The 17,782-nt window shown below is 44.3% G+C and overlaps 1 protein-coding gene across 2 annotated transcripts in view; it reads left to right on the plus strand.

Moving 5' to 3' along the window:
- The window catches only part of LOC109869655 (constitutive coactivator of PPAR-gamma-like protein 2), a 97,580-nt gene that overhangs the window by 3,809 nt on the left and 75,989 nt on the right, over positions 1 to 17,782 (plus strand). For both annotated transcript variants that reach the window (XM_031804449.1, XM_031804450.1), the window contains exons 2-7: positions 3,891 to 4,137; positions 7,839 to 7,921; positions 7,990 to 8,118; positions 8,646 to 8,748; positions 9,080 to 9,147; positions 17,328 to 17,569. In XM_031804449.1, the coding sequence (XP_031660309.1) occupies positions 3,891 to 4,137; positions 7,839 to 7,921; positions 7,990 to 8,118; positions 8,646 to 8,748; positions 9,080 to 9,147; positions 17,328 to 17,569 (872 nt within the window). The remainder of the gene's footprint in view (positions 1 to 3,890; positions 4,138 to 7,838; positions 7,922 to 7,989; positions 8,119 to 8,645; positions 8,749 to 9,079; positions 9,148 to 17,327; positions 17,570 to 17,782) is intronic.

Raw genomic sequence — 17,782 nt, forward strand, 5'->3', positions numbered from 1 at the left:
ATATCTCAAAGTGCTGTACAGAAACCCAGCCTAAAACCCCAAACAGCAAGCAATGCATGTGTAGAAGCACGGTGGCTAGGAAAAACTCCCTAGAAAGGCCAAAACCTAGGAAGAAACCTAGAGAGGAACCAGGCTATGTGGGGTGGCCAGTCCTCTTCTGGCTGTGCCGGGTGGAGATTATAACAGAACATGGCCAAGATGTTCAAATGTTTATAAATGACCAGCATGGTCGTATAATAATAAGGCAGAACAGTTGAAACTGGAGCAGCAGCACGGTCAGATGGAATGGGGACAGCAAGGAGTCATCATGTCAGGTAGTCCTGGGGCATGGTCCTAGGGCTCAGGTCCTCCGAGAGAGAGAAAAAAAGAGAAAGAAAACCATGGCGTTTTCCTAGAAGCTTGGGTGCTGTGTAAAACCATGGCTCTCTCCCAGAAGCTTGGGTGCTGTGTAAAACCATTGCTCTCTAGCAGAAGCTTGGGTGCTGTGTAAAACCATGGCGTTCTCCCAGAAGCTTGGGTGCTGTGTAAAACCATGGCTCTCTCCCAGAAGCTTGGGTGCTGTGTAAAACCATGACATTCTCCTAAAAGCTTGGGTGCTGTGTAAAACCATGGCGTTCTCCTAGAAGCTGTGTAAAACCATGGCGTTCTCCTAGAAGCTGTGTAAAACCATGGCGTTCTCCTAGAAGCTGTGTAAAACCATGGCGTTCTCCTAGAAGCTGTGTAAAACCATGGCGTTCTCCTAGAAGCTGTGTAAAACCATGGCGTTCTCCTAGATCCTGTGTAAAACCATGGCGTTCTCCTAGAAGCTTGGGTTCTGTTTAAAACCATGGCGTTTCTCCTAGAAGCTGTGTAAAACCATGGCGTTCTCCTAGAAGCTTGGGTGCTGTGTAAAACCATGATGTTCTCCCAGAAGCTTGGGTGCTGTGTAAAACCATGACGTTCTCCCAGAAGCTTGGGTGCTGTGTAAAACCATGGCGTAGATTTCCTTGCTAGCTTGTAGCTGAATTTACTACCCTAGTACTTTGTTTCAAATATGCAAACCATAACACACAATATGTTGATTGTTACCAAAAACGTTACTTCACTTGGTCTCCCTAGCCACCTAAAACTTATTCACTTGTTCATCTTCCTCACCTCCATCTGGTTTCAACAAGATTCCGTAGCCAGTCAGATTTAACAACCACATTCTGCCTTGTGAATGACATCATTAATTCAACAGCCCACACCTTTATCAAATATTGCCTCTTCTATGCAAATGTTGTTGATCAGTACAATAAAATGTTCTACTAGCAGCTGCCAATAAAATAATTCCTGTGGAAGGGATTGTTTGTCTGTAGCCCGACGATATCAGCCGAAACGAGCTAAATACTGAGTTTTAGGCCTTCACTCTCCTATTGAATATGTATTCACCTGCATTGTGAATAGATCTAGGCTACATCTTCATTTAGCCAGTTTATCAATAGACATTTACCATTCAAATGATTTCCTTTTGTATTTAGATTTGTCAAATTGATTTGTATAATTGATTCATTAATGACTGTCTCTTGAAAATATTCATAATGTTCAAATGTAATGATATTGAGCCCAGCAGGCCCAGCAGTAGCTGAGTATGTCTGGATCAAGTGCCAGTCAGAGTTCTGGTATGGTGACAACACTAATAGGTAGTGGAGAGTAGCCCAGTAAATCAGTGTTATTTAGGCCTGGTCGTGTTCATACATAATACTGTTCTTGCTGGGGTGGTCTGTCAGTCTTCTACCCTCACTTCAACACAGGGACTAGAGGCTGGAACTAAACTTTTATATTTTAACAGCCCTATTTGACCAGGTATACATTTATTTTTACCTTTTATTTATCTCGGCAAGTCAGTTAAGAACAAATTATTGTTTTCAATGACACCCTAGGAACAATGAGTGCTGGGGGGGACCTGTCATGGTAATGAGTGCTGGGCGGGACCTGTCATGGTAATGAGTGCTGGGCGGGACCTGTCATGGTAATGAGTGCTGGGCGGGACCTGTCATGGTAATGAGTGCTGGGCGGGACCTGTCATGGTAATGAGTGCTGGGCGGGACCTGTCATGGTAATGAGTGCTGGGCGGGACCTGTCATGGTAATGAGTGCTGGGCGGGACCTGTCATGGTAATGAGTGCTGGGTACTTACTGTATCTTCTATACCATGGCACTTTGGTCAACGTTTCAGCATGGTGGCCTTTCTACAGGGTTAGAGGAGGGTTTAAGATGTGTAATATTGTATACGGATGTACGATATATCGGTGAACGTATCGGATATCTAGTTTAACGCCCCGAGGTGCAAAACCGATGTCAACGCTGACGTGCATACCTATATAACATAAGTACGTGATGTAATGACGACACAAACATTTTTTCCGCTATACGTGCAACACAGCATTCCTAAACTAACCCACAATGTCTGCTCTGTGGATCGAGCAGTCATTTGAAAGACTAACAAAATTTCAGCGAGACAACTCAAAGGTGAAATCTATTAAAGCCATGATAATGGAATTCATTGTCCTTGACAATCAACCGTTCTCTGTCGTGTGTGATGTTGGTTTTCGCCGACCGGAGTTACACAGTAATGGCATCACTGCTATTAGCTTCACGACATACTACGGAACGCCGTTTGGGTCTTTGCGTGTCAAAAAAGGTAGCACTGTCAAAGCTATACAAAAAAGTCTGCAAACACTAGCCGTAAACGATGTGTTTACAATACCACGTTGGTAATAAAGCATCATTTGTTCGACTGCAACTTCTGGGGTGGCTAGCTTCAACTTGGTACCTAGATAGCACCAATACAACCAGCCTGAAACAATGACCTGTACAAACTGCAGTCATTTTCACTATTCTTAGCAATGATTTAGGAATCCTTGTAAGTATTGTTGTTTGCCTATTGAAACTGAACTTCAAGCTACTTAACCCTGTTGCCCAAAGCTAATGTTATAAGCAGCCAGCTAGCTTCATCTGGCTTCATCTGGCTCGACAGGACCGGCTAATGTGTTTTGAAGCTAGCCACAATAAGGACTGGCAAAATAGTGGAATTTGCGGTTTGCGTTCAAAATAAGTGTCATTGACAGTAATGCAAATTAATACAAATTGTAGAATTATGCCATACTTTTATTTGGAAGGCTAACTGCAAAGTCAACTATTGTGGCGAAACCTTATTGTGGCAAGCTTCACATAGATGGGTTCGACCAGTATTAACCAAATAAGAACGGTCTTATAAATTAAGGTTATTTTAGATGATGACACCTAGCTATATGGTTAGGTAGTAGCTATAGCGAACTATATAGCTACTGAAACAGATGTCGTGTTATTTGACAGGTCAAATAGTGTTCTCTGTTTTGACATGCAAAGACCCAAACGGCGTTCCACAGAAACCCTGGTTGAGAAACGACTGAACAAATGAACAACGAAATAGCACAGCAAGTAAGTGAAAGAAATGGGTTTTGATGATGTTTTACTGGTAATGGGGACATATGTAAATGCCAACAAAATAACTTTTTGGTCAGTGTGTGTGTAACCTTTATGTAACTAGGGAAGTCGGTTAGGAACAAATTCTTATTTACAATGACGACCTTCCCCCGGCTAAACCCGGACGACGCTGGGCCAAGTGTGCGCCGCACTATGGGACTCCCAATCACGGCCGGATGTGATACAGCCTGGATTCGAACCAGGAACTGTAGTCACGCCTCTTGCAGTGCCTTAGACCGCTGCGTCCGTGTTAACTATTTAACTGTACTAGAATGCTTAAAAGGCCGCTAAAATTGTAAATATCGGTAATCGGTATCGTTTGTTTTTTTTTGACAGGGAAAATATTGGATATCGGTATCGTCCAAAAATGTCATATCGGTGCATCACTAATATTGTATTATCCAGGTTGTCCAGACGTTGGAGGACCACCACCAGGAGGTGCTGGCTCTCTACAGGGACTTTGGTTTCTGCGGCCTGATCGCCCAGGACTCAGAGTTTGCTCTCTGCAACGTGCCCGCCTACTTCTCCTCGCATGCCCTCAAACTGTCCTGGAATGGCAAGAACCTGACCACCCACCAGTACCTGCTCTCTGAAGCAGCCAGACAGCTGGGTCTGAAGACACAACAACTGCCCTGCTTCGCTGCTCTGCTGGGTAGGTACAGTACCTTCAGAAAGTATTCATACCTAAAATTCCACATTTTGTGTTAAAGCCTGAATTCCAAAATATTTTTTTTCTCTCACCGATCTACACACAATACCCCACAATAACAAAGTGAAAACATGTTTTTAGTTATTGAAAATTAAATACAGAAATATTGTATTTACATAAATATCCACACACCTGAGTTAACACTTTGTAGAAGCACCTTTGGCGAATAAAAGATCCCAGAAATGTTCAATTACACACACAAAGCTTATTTCTCTAAAATGTTCTTAACACATCCATCCAGCTGACCGGTGGGGCATATCAAGAAGCTGATTAAACAGCATGATCATTACACAGGTGCACCTTGTGCTGGGTACAATAAAAGGCCACTCTAAAATGTGCAGTTTTGTCACACAACGCTACAGATGTCTGAAGTTTTAAGGAGCATGCAATTGGCATGCTGACTGCAGGATTGTCCACCAGAGCTGTTGCCAGAGATTTGAATGTTCATTTCTCTACCACAAGGGAAAGGGGATACCTAGTCAGTTGCTACCGGTAGCCTGTATGGTTAACGCTTTTCAGAAAATGGAATGTGGCCCCTTGAAAGCATCTCTGCTACAGAAGGTTTGTTTGTCTGGTTTTTAGGGTAGGCTACACTCCTTTTAAATGCCAACATGAAACCTCTATGAACAGACATTTTATTTGTCTGTAAAGGAATGCCGCTTCTGAAGCATGACTAAAGCCCGTCACTAGGCAACCAGAACTGTCAATCAAATAATATCTCCCAAAATAGAACTTTAAAGTTTGTTAAATACTGTGACTTAGTAGAAATAAAATCTAGCTACTCTACCATAAAACACCACAGCAGCACATCAATCAGCGATGTTTATTGTCAGGGAAACAATATAGAACATTTTACGCAAGAGCAGAATTCTGTCTGAAAAGGTACAGACCTGATGCAGCGCTAAATTATTATATATATATATATATTTTTTTTATGTCAAAGTTAACAATTGTCGCTATCGACATGTTTCTGTAGCTGCGTTTTGTAAAGGGTTGTGGTAGAATAACTGAATTACCCGGTCGTAGCCAATATTCAACATTCTACATTGTAAATTGATGTGATTTTTTTCTTCTTCTTAGTTTTAACAGAAAACCGATAAACAATGGCCGTTTTTAAACATTAAGCAAAATTGTCAATTTGTCACATCCATAGTGTTAGCTGACATTAGCAAGCAAACTAGCTAACAGCAAAAAAAGGTTAGGAAGTCAACTGCATGGTAATGCCCACAATACACTTTCGCAAGCTGATTGTGTACAACAGGTATTCCCAAACTGGGGTAAATAAAAATGTGATTCACATTTTAAAAATGTAAAAAAACAAAATGATTTAATTCCTTTAAAAAGTAAAGTATTGACATGTTCAATAGATTTTTCCCAGCCGCCTCTAACGGTCCCTGCTCTCTCCTTCCTTTCTACCTGGTGGTATAGTGTGTGTGTGGCAGGCTTACAATGATGGCAAAAAGCAATATTTGAGAGTTCGTTGACCCTGGTGCTAGAGGGGGTACGTAGCTGGAGGTTGACTGTTTGAAGGGGTACGGGACTATAACAAGTTTGGGAACCACTGGTGTACAATATGCATGAAACAGTATTCAATGGTTTGCAGTGAGGGACTACGAGAGGCTAGCTGAGCTAGAAACAGTTAGCTAGAAAAACAACTATTCAGTCAAAGAAACAACATGAAATTGTTAATTTGCTAGCAACAGAAAGCAGACAATTCCTTTCAAACATATGGCTATTTATGGTTGTAACATCTACAGAAGGTACAGGAATGCCAATGGGGGTGTTGCTGTTTATATTCCGGTTAGGCATTCTCCCATAAAGAAACTGACTTAACTGTCAAATCCCCATGGATAGATGATTAATTGATAGCCTCATCTCTTTCAGCCAGTTTAAGGGAATGACAAATAAGTCTGGCAACACAGCAGATTGGCAAAGATACAATACATTGACAAATGACTTGACTTAACCTCTCTGGGATCGTTCGGGACGCTAGCGTCCCACCTCGCCAAAAGCCAGTAAAAGTGCAGGGTGCCAAATTCAAAACAGAAATCTCATAATTAAAATTCCTCAATCATACAAGTATTTTACACCATTTTAAAGATACACTTCTCGTTAATCCAACCACAGTGTCCGATTTCAAAAAGGCTTTACGGCTAAAGCCAACATATCATTATGTTAGGTCAGCAACTAGTCACAGAAAGCATTCAGCCATTTTCCAACCAAAGAGAGGTGTCACAAAAAGCAGAAATATAGATTAAATGAATCACTAACCTTTGATGACCTTCATCAGATGACACTCCCAGGACTCAATGTTACACAATACATGTATGTTTTGTTCGATCAAGTTCATATTTATATCCAAAAACCTCAGTTTACATTGGTGCCATGTTCAGAAATGCCTCCAAAACATCCGGAGAAATTGCAGAGAGCCACATCAAATAACAGAAATACTCATCATAAACTTTGATGAAAGATACATGTTTTACATAAAATTAAAGATAAAGTTGTTCTTAATGCAACCGCTGTGTCTGATTTCAAAAAAGCTTTACGCCAAAAGCACATTATTCAATAATCAGAGAACAGCGTTCAGCCACAAAAGCAAGCCATACACTTACCCGCCAAATGGTATAGTCAACAAAAGTCATAAATAGCATTATAAATCTTCACTTACCTTTGCTGATCTTCATCAGAATGCACTCCCAGGACTCCCACTTCCACAAGAAATGTTCGATTACGTCCATATTTGTCCAAATACCTCCATTTTGTTTGCGTTTAGTTCACTATTCTAAAGGCACAAAATCCAGACAAAGTCAAGAGTTCCTTTACAGTTTGTAGAAACATGTCAAACGATGTTTACAATCAAACCTTAGGGTCTTTTTATAATAAGTCTTCAATAATATTCCAACCGGACAATAGCGTATTCACTACAGAGGAAAAAGAAGGCACAGTGAGCCCGCGTGACTGTGCAGTAAACAACTGATGATTGGCCTCAGCCTAGTCCACTTGTTGAAACAGCTCTTATTTGACCACCTTCCACAATAGAAGCCTCAAACAACTTCCTAAAGACTGTTGACATCTGCTGGAAGCCTTGGGAAGTGCAATCTGGCCCCATAGACACAGCGTATTGGATAGGCAATCACTTCAATGGAACTACAAACTTCAGATTTCCCACTTCCTGGTTGGATTTTTCTCAGGTTTCTACCTGCCATATGAGTTCTGTTATACTCAGACATCATTCAAACAGTTTTAGAAACTTCAGAGTGTTTTCTATCCAATACTACTAATATGCATATATTAGCATCTGGGACGGAGTAGCAGGTAGTTTACTATGGGCACCTTGTTCATCCAAGCTACTCAATACTGTCCCCCTGTCACCAAGAAGTTAACAAAAAGAAAACTATACTATGGAACAAATATCAATTTAAAGAATGATTGTAAAAAGCTCTTGAGTAACTTATTAAATGAGATTTTAGGCAGAAAAACTCCATCCTTCAACTCGGCGCCATCCTTCATTGATGCAGATCACCGTAACTTTCCGGAAAATGTCTGTTCATCTTTAATCGATTAACTGTGCAATCCCTGAGACGCAACCAAACACGCCTTTTACACTTTATTTACTACCGGTCTCTTTCTCCCCCCCGTAGGGAACCATATTCTCCCTGATGAGGACCTGGCTGCCTTCCACTGGAGCCTTTTAGGACCAGAACACCCCCTGGCCTCACTCAAGGTATAACCTCCGACCTTTAACCCTTCCACTGGAGTCTGACCTTTAACCCCTGACCTCTAACCCTCTAGGTGCGTGCCCACCAGTTGGTGCTGCCTCCCTGTGAGGTGGTTATCAAGGCGGTGTCTGAGTACGTCTCCTCCATTAAAGACCTGGGGAACCTCGACGCTGTTGCCAGGGACGTCTTCAACCAATCCCAGGTACACATTTAAATACTTTGTTTGGATCAAGAAATCACATTACTGTCCAGAAAGATTAAAATGTGTAGAACCTGTGGTCCTAGTGCTAATGTCCTTGCTCTAGACACATGTACTCATCTCCCCACCGGAGACCGGGGTTCAATCCCCACTCCACCCTGTCTACCCGTCTGATTTCAAAACTGTCTAGATAGGATACAGAAAGCACCTTCTCCATTCAGCTAGACTGACCATACCAGCTGAAACAGAGCAGTACCTTCTCCTCCATACAGCTAGACTGACCATAACAGCTGAAACAGAGCAGTACCTTCTTCTCCATACAGCTAAACTGACCATACCAGCTGAAACAGAGTAGTACCTTCTCCATACAGCTAGACTGACCATACCAGCTGAGACAGAGCAGTATCCTGCTAGCTGCTTAGCCTTTGTCCTATGCAGACTTGCAATCTATAGGCCATGTACCTTAAGTCAAGACTGCCAAATATCAGTACCACTGGCTTTCTGTCACCCCTCTTTCACATTCTCTCTAGTCTCGTATGGAGGATAAGTTGGAGCGTTTTAAGAAGGCTGTGGAGTATTTCTCATCTGCCTCTAAACCACGCCCACTCTCCATGGGACCCTCCCCCTACCTTTGTGAGTAACTCTGCCATTGGCTGAAGCCATCATACTCAAACCTCTCCTCAGGGACCTCCAGCAGTTCCATGTATTTGGTCTATTCCAGAGATGGCACACCTGATTGAACTTGTCAACTAATCTTCCAGCCCCTGACTAGTTGAATCAGGTGAGCTGGTCCCAACAACATTGAGACGTCTGAGGGTTCTTGAGTAGAGGACTGAGAAGCACTGGGCTAAGGCACCTGCCAGTCATATCTACTGTAGTCTGAAAACAAGTGCTTTTCCTCTGAAAGTGTTAGGCTTGCTTAAGTTAACTGGATGTGTCCATTTGTCTTTCTGTGTGGTGCCAGGGTTTGGTCCCGCTCCTTTTGGCAGTCCTCCTGGCCACATGGGGGCAATGCAACCTGGAAAGCACCAGGTAGGAGTCTCTGATGTCCCTTCAGAAAGTATTGATACACCTTTATTTATTCCTCATTTAGTTGTTACAACCGGAGTTAAACATTCATTCACAAATTCTCACCGATCTACACACAATACCCCATAATGACAAAGTAAAAACAAGTTTATAGAAATGTTTGTTCATTTATTGAAAACAAAATACAGATATCTAATTTACATAAGTATTCACACCCCTGAGTCAATACTTTGTAGAAGCACCTTTTGGTAGTGATTCCAGCTTTGATTCTTGTTGGGTATGTCTATCAGCTTTGAGTCTTGTTGGGTATGTCTATCAGCTTTGTACATCTGGATTTGCGGATTTTCTCAAGCTCTGTTAAGTTATATGGGGAGTGGCGGTGAACAGCAATCTTCAAGTCTTTCCACAGATTTTCAATGGGATTCAAGTCTGGGCTTTGGCTAGGCCATTCAAGGGCTTTATAGGAGCTATATTTAACATTGTTCTGAAGCTGTTCCAGTATTGCTTTGGCTGTATGCTTTGGGATCATTGTTGGAACATATATCTTCGCCCCAGTCTAAGGTCATTTGCACGCTGAAGCAGGTTGTCATCAAGGATTTGCCTGTATTTGGCTCCGTTAATTTCTCCTTCTATCTTTACCAGTCTCCAAGTCCCTGATGCTGAAAAGCATCCCCCATAGCATGATGATGCTGCCACCACCATGCTTCACGGCAGGGATGATGTTAGACGGGTGATGAGCTGTGCCTGGTTTCCTCCAGAAATTTGCATTGAGGCCGAAGTTATTTTTTACATTTTATTTTTGTCTTATCAGACCACAATCTTTTGCCTTATGCTTTAATTCTTTCACATGCCTTCACATGGCAGGCTGTCATGTACCTTTTTCTCAGGATAGACAGGCTTCTGTCTGGCCACTCTCCACTTAAATCCCAGAGACTGTTGTCCTTCAGACAGGTTTTTTTTCCATCTCAGCCAAGGAACTCTGTCAGAGTGGTAATTGGGTTCTTGGTCATCTCCCTGACCAAGGTCCTTGCCCGTTTGGTCCGACAGCCAGCTCTAGGCAGTCTGGGTAAGAGCAACAACGACTCAGCCGTGAAATGGTAGGCCACACTAGCTCACAGAACGGGACTGCGTAGCACGTAAAGATTGTTGGTCCTCGGTTACAACACTCATTGAGTTCCAAACTGCAAAGCAGCACTAACTGTTCTTCGGGAGCTTCATGAAATGGTTTTCCATGGCAGAGCAGCTGCATACAAGCCAATGATCACCAGGCGCAATTCCAAGTGTTGGCTGGAGTGGCGTAAAGCTCACCGCCATTGGAAGCAGTGGAAACGTGTTCTCTGGAGTAATAATCACGCATCGCTATCTGGCAGTCGGACGGACGAATCTGGGTTTGGCGGATGCCAGGAGAACTCTACCTGCCCCAATGCATAATGCCAACTAAAGTTTGGAGGATGAGTAATGGTCTGGGGCTGTTTATCATGGTTTGGGCCCCTTAGTTCCAGTGAAGGGTATTTGATTTGAAATCTTAACGCATACAATTCTGTGCTTCCAACTTTGTGGCAACAGTTTGGGGGAAGGCCTTTTCCTGTTTCAGCATGACAATGCACCCGTGCACAAAGCGAGGTCCATACAGAAAAGGTTTGTCAATCATTGTGGAAGAACTTGACTGGCCTGCGCAGAGTCCTGAACTTAACCCCCATCGAATCGGAACGCGACCTGCGAGCCAGGCCTAATTTCCCAACGTCAGTGCCGATCTCACTAATGCTTGTGGCTGAATGGAAGCAAGTCCCCACAGCAATGTTCCAACATCTTCTTCCCAGAAGAGTGGATGCTGTTTAGAACAGCTAAGGGGCAACCAACTCCATGTTAATGCCCATGAGATGTTCGATGGGCAGGTTTCCCCACATTTTTGGTCATGTAGTGTAGATACGCCTCATCACAATTCTGTCTAGATCTATGGCCATTACCTTGGACTTCATGGTATGGTTTCTGCACGGTAAACTGTGGGACCTTAAATAAACCAGTGTTTTGCCATCTATTTTGTGAAGTGCACCAGTTCCCTCCTGCAACAAAGCACCCCCACAACATGATGCTGCCACCCCCGTGCTTCACGGTTGGGATGGAGTTCTTCAGCTTGCAAGCCTCCCCCTTTTTCCTCCAAACATATTGATGGTCATTATGGCCAAACAGTTCTATTTTTGTTTCATCAGACCAGAGGACATTTCTCCAAAAAGTAAAATTTTTGTCCCCATGTGCAGTTGCAACGGTAGTCTGGCTTTTTTATGGCGGTTTTGGAGCAGTGACTTCTTCCTTGCTGAGCGGCCTTTCAGGTTATGTTGATATAGGACTCGTTTTTACTGTGGATATAGATACTTTTGTACCGGTTTCCTCCAGCATCTTCACAAGGTCCTTTGCTGCTGTTCTGGGATTGATTTGCACTTTTCGCACCAAAGTACATTCATATCTAGGAGACAGAACGGTGTCCTTCCTGAATGGTATGACAGCTGCGTGGTCCCATGGTGTTTATACTTGTGTACTATTGTTTGTACAGATGAACGTCATACCTTCAGGCATTTGGAAATTGCTCCCAAGGATGAACCAGACTGGTGGAGGTCTGCTATTTTTTTTTCTGAGGTCTTGGCTGATTTCTTTTGATTGTCCCATAATGTCAAGCAAAGAGGCACTGAGTTTGAAGGTAGGCCTTGGGAATACATCCACAGGTACACCTCTAATTGACTCAAATTATGTAAATTTGCCGATCAGAAGCTTCTACAGCCATGACATCATTTTCTGCAATTTTCCAAGCTGTTTAAAGGTACAGTCAACTTAGTGTATGTAAACTTCTGACCCACTGGAATTGTGATTCAATGAATTGTAAGGGAAATAATCTGTCTGTAAACAATTGTTGGAAAAATGACTTGTCATGAACAAAGTAGATGTCTTAACCGACTTGCCAAAACTATAGTTTGTTAACAAGACATTTGTGGAGTGGTTGAAAAATGAGTTTTAATGACTCTAGTCTAAGTGTATGTAAACTTCTGACTTCAACTGTATACTTGTGCTGGTGGGAACATGTCTTTGTTCAGCTGTATGACTCTTTGGGTGAATAAACTTGGTTTGAGCTCTTGGTTGTCTGTCAGTTCTATGCCCTGTAGCACCAAACACTGCTAAATGAACTAGTGTAGCCACACCAGGGCGTAACATCTCTCAAAAAGAACAAATTAAAACATACCCTGACCAAACATCAACAGCATGCTGCTAAACCCAGGGAGTTCTTTGAGGACAGGGCAGAACGCTTCAGGAAACAGGGCTTCAGGAAACAGGGCTTCAGGAAACAGGGCTTCAGGAAACAGGGCTTCAGGAAACAGGGCTTCAGGAAACAGGGCTTCAGGAAACAGGGCTTCAGGAAACAGGGCTTCAGGAAACAGGGCTTCAGGAAACAGGGCTTCAGGAAACAGGGCTTCAGGAAACAGGGCTTCAGGAAACAGGGCTTCAGGAAACAGGGCTTCAGGAAACAGGGCTTTGACAGTGGACAAGTTAGACAGCTATCAAGGCATTGTTGTAACTTAATAACAGGTGATGATCAGCAGAAATAAGGGAGTACTATCTCTCCTAGTAGTGTTTCTCTTTCAAACAATCCCCTTGAACACAGCTAACAGCTAGCTAGCTATTGTTAGCTGTAGCTAGCTAATTAACAGTACATATGAAGATGTACAATCAGTATTGTGCATTTTACTGTATAAATGTTTGTTGAAAACAAGTCTTTTGGAACTGTTAAAATACAAGTCGTTTTATTCTGTACTGGAATAAACTAATTGAAATAAGATGTTTTTTGAGGCAAACACTCTCACAGTTCTGGGTTGTTCATCTACAGCAGGAAGCGGTCTCCTGCCTGACTGAGAAAGTAGTAGATGTTCTGATCCAGTTTGGCACCACATGTGAGTCAGGGTTCTCAACTCTGGAATACTTAAAAAAAACAAGTACAGAAACAGACTCAATACCAATGACCAATGACCCTCAATGACCTCAGGGTTGCACGGTCTCAAACTGAGCCCAGAATAGACCTGCTTGTTGAAAAGTTCAACCAGCCACACACTTCATTAGGACTGTGTGTGTTCTGTTATACATCTGTGTGACGTGATGAATACGTCTTTTTCTAACTCAGAATGAAATTTATTTGTGGTATTTTAACAGCAACAATTCGAACCTAAACAGATATGTCAGTGTGTTTAATGGGGAAAAATAAACATGAATTGCTATATACAGTATATGGGTATTACATTGCCCTTATGTCAGCCTAAAACAAATAATATTGTAATGTAGCATATTTATGTATAGTTGCATGTTTTCATAAGCTTGGGTCCTAGAAAAACACATTTTTTTGGGCCTTCTTCTGACACTGCCTGGTATATAGGTCCTGGATGGCAGGAAGCTTGACCCCAGTGAGGTACTGGGCCATACACACTACCCTCTAGTGCCTTGTGGTCGGAGGCCAAGCAGTTGTCTTACCAGGCGGTGATACAACAAATGCTCTCCATGTTGCAGCTGAAGAACTTGTTGAGGATCTGGGGAACCATGCCAAATCTTTCCATTGTCAGGAGGGGGAATAGTTGTGGTCATGCCCTTTTCACGACTGTCTTGGTGTGTTTGGACGATGATAGTTTGTTGATGTGGACACCAAGGAACTTGAAACTCGGACTGATTTGTCAACAGCACCTGTTAATTTCAGGGCATCAATGTTGTTGAGAAAAGTGGCAACTTTTTCAGTTCTCGATGGCTAACGTTATATCGTTCCAAAACGCTGTGGTAGAAAGGACTATCAACACATACTGAGCAGCTCACGTTATCAACTGAAGCATGCGACATGGCAGACCAATCCAAACACTTCTCCCAGCATGTCCAGCCCATCCATTAGCTCAGCCAAAGTTCCTGTCTTTTTCTGTGGCTAAACCAACTAGGCTCGTAATTTAACAATTGTATTTCTTATTTACAGTTTGAATAGAACTTTAAGGCAGAAAGTTCACATGTTCTAGAAGGCATTTCTGGCAACAAAAAAAATTGCCTGTCCTGTGTGATGTGCAAAATATGACTAGTTTCCTGAAACGGGTCTCTCGCTCGCTCGCGCGGTCGCACTCTCTCTCTGTGGGTGTTTTTCAAAATGCATACTTGGCGAATCGGAACACGGGAGGGTTGGAGTAAAAGTCCAAATCAAAGTATGCGAGACGGAGGGCACTTTTCGAATACGTGCTCTTGTTTGTACATATTTTTAAGCATGCATTGATGCAAACTTCAACAGAAAGAACGCAAAGAAATATGACGGAACCATTTAAAAAGTTATGCTAATATTCTTGAAATCAACGGTGGCCATTATTTGAGCTGAAGTGAGAGAAAATGCACTCCAACATGGGAATGAAATGTTGCCTGTTCACATCTCACTTCACTATTTGATCTTGATACGTTAATAAATACATTCTGTGTTAATTTTGGCATGGTTACCTGCCTACAATACCCACTGTAGTGTGTGTAGGTCATAAGCCCAAGGTAAATCATGAGCTAACTGGCTAGCTACTACTGTTAGCGAGCCCGATGGCCATGAAGAATCTACTGTAGCTTGCGTTACATTAGTTGTAGATAATTTTTTTCCTGTTTAACTAGCTAGCTGGCTTACGATTACGGTTCATATATCTAGCTGATAATTATGAAGTAAAATGTTAGATTTCTTGTTTTGTCTATTGTTTGCATTGTCCTGGCTGCAAGAAGGGTCAGTGAATGGGGAGGTGCAGCGTGAGATAATACAGTAGGGGGAGTGCTGCTCAGCGTGAGATAATACAGTAGGGGGAGTGCTGCTCAGTGTGAGGTAATACAGTAGGGGGAGTGCTGCTCAGCATGAGGTAATACAGTAGGGGGAGTGCTGCTCAGCATGAGGTAATACAGTAGGGGGAGTGCTGCTCAGCGTGAGGTAATACAGTAGGGGGAGTGCTGCTCAGTGTGAGGTAATACAGTAGGGGGAGTGCTGCTCAGCGTGAGGTAATACAGTAGGGGGAGTGCTGCTCAGCGTGAGGTAATACAGTAGGGGGAGTGCTGCTCAGCGTGAGGTAATACAGTAGAGGGGAGTACCGCTCAGCGTGAGGCGTGAGGTAATACAGTAGAGGGGAGTACTGCTCAGCGTGAGATAATACAGTAGGGGGAGGGCTGCTCAGCGTGAGGTAATACAGTAGGGGGAGTGCTGCTCAGCGTGAGGTAATAGAGTGGGGGGAGTGCTGCTCAGCGTGAGGCGTGAGGTAATACAGTAGAGGGGAGTACTGCTCAGCGTGAGGCGTGAGGTAATACAGTAGAGGGGAGTACTGCTCAGCGTGAGGCGTGAGGTAATACAGTAGAGGGGAGTGCTGCTCAGCATGAGGTAATACAGTAGGGGGAGTGCTGCTCAGCATGAGGTAATACAGTAGGGGGAGTACTGCTCAGCGTGAGGCGTGAGGTAATACAGTAGAGGGGAGTGCTGCTCAGCATGAGGTAATACAGTAGAGGGGAGTGCTGCTCAGCGTGAGGTAATACAGTAGGGGGAGTGCTGCTCAGCGTGAGGTAATACAGTAGGGGGAGTGCTGCTCAGCGTGCGGTAATGCAGTAGGGGGGAGTGCTGAGGTAATACAGTAGAGGGGAGTGCTGAGATAATACAGTAGAGGGGAGTGCTGCTCCGCATGAGGTAATACAGTAGGGGGAGTGCTGCTCAGTGTGAGGTAATACAGTAGGGGGAGTGCTGCTCAGCGTGAGGTAATACAGTAGGGGGAGTGCTGCTCAGCGTGAGGTAATACAGTAGGGGGAGTGCTGCTCAGCGTGAGGTAATACAGTAGAGGGGAGTACTGCTCAGCGTGAGATAATACAGTAGGGGGAGGGCTGCTCAGCGTGAGGTAATACAGTAGGGGGAGTGCTGCTCAGCGTGAGGTAATAGAGTGGGGGGAGTGCTGCTCAGCGTGAGGCGTGAGGTAATACAGTAGAGGGGAGTACTGCTCAGCGTGAGGCGTGAGGTAATACAGTAGAGGGGAGTACTGCTCAGCGTGAGGCGTGAGGTAATACAGTAGAGGGGAGTGCTGCTCAGCATGAGGTAATACAGTAGGGGGAGTGCTGCTCAGCATGAGGTAATACAGTAGGGGGAGTACTGCTCAGCGTGAGGCGTGAGGTAATACAGTAGAGGGGAGTGCTGCTCAGCATGAGGTAATACAGTAGAGGGGAGTGCTGCTCAGCGTGAGGTAATACAGTAGGGGGAGTGCTGCTCAGCGTGAGGTAATACAGTAGGGGGAGTGCTGCTCAGCGTGCGGTAATGCAGTAGGGGGGAGTGCTGAGGTAATACAGTAGAGGGGAGTGCTGAGATAATACAGTAGAGGGGAGTGCTGCTCCGCATGAGGTAATACAGTAGGGGGAGTGCTGAGGTAATACCGTAGGGGGAGCGGTTCTCAGCGTGAGGTAATACAGTAGGTGGAGTGCTGCTCAGCATGAGGTAATACAGTAGGGGGAGTGCTGCTCAGCGTGAGGTAATACAGTAGGGGGAGTGCTGCTCAGCGTGACGTAAAACAGTAGAGGGGAGTGCTGCTCAGCGTGAGGTAATACAGTAGGGGGAGTGCTGCTCAGCGTGAGGTAATACAGTAGAGGGGAGTGCTGAGGTAATACAGTAGGGGGGGTGCTGCTCAGCATGAGGTAATACAGTAGGGGGAGTGCTGCTCAGCATGAGGTAATGCAGTAGGGTGAGTGCTGCTCAGCGTGAGGTAATACAGTAGGGGGAGTGCTGAGGTAATACAGTAGGGGGAGTGCCGAGGTAATACAGTAGGGGGGGTACTGCTCAGCATGAGGTAATACAGTAGGGGGAGTGCTGCTCAACGTGAGGTAATACAGTAGAGGGGAGTGCTGCTCAGCATGAGGTAATACAATAGGGGGAGTGCTGCTCAGCATGAGGTAATACAGTAGAGGGGAGTGCTGCTCAGCATGAGGTAATACAATAGGGGGAGTGCTGCTCAACGTGAGGTAATACAGTAGGGGGAGTGCTGCTCTAATATCATGTTTTATGTGTTCTCCACACTATCGTCCTCACAAGAACGTACTGAAGAGAACGTGGTGGGCGAATGTACTTGGAGCATGAGTGTGGAGTACGATAGTATGCATATTGAGACACAGCCTGTGTGCTTCCTCCCCAGGGGGTAAAACCACCCTATCGGAATGCTCTGTGTGGACCAGGCCACGCCTCTCTGTTCCAGAACCTGCCCCCCCTGCCGGACTGCAACGATTCGCTGTCTGGGACAATGGGCTACATGGATTGGTCGGCTCCATATGACCAGGGAGGAAGTAGATTAACGAATCACCACACGTCCGCTCCCTCTGGCCCCTCCCACTCGCCATCATCTTCCTCCGATGGAGACGAACCAAACGACAGCAGCCAGTAAGACACCTGTTACACTTACACACACACACCTGTTGCTTATGGTAGTCCATTGTATCCGATGATGACTTCTACTTCTGAGTTAACTGTGAATTATTTGGTAACTGTAGAGTCCAATCCAAGATCCACAAACTTTATTTCAGGTGGGGTATGTACAGTCTGTGTTGGTGGGGGCAGGCATGGTCGTATGTCTCCTGAGCTGTTTTAGCTGTC

Source organism: Oncorhynchus kisutch, linkage group LG24, assembly GCF_002021735.2.
Source record: "Oncorhynchus kisutch isolate 150728-3 linkage group LG24, Okis_V2, whole genome shotgun sequence".
NCBI classification, from domain to species: Eukaryota; Metazoa; Chordata; class Actinopteri; order Salmoniformes; family Salmonidae; genus Oncorhynchus; species Oncorhynchus kisutch.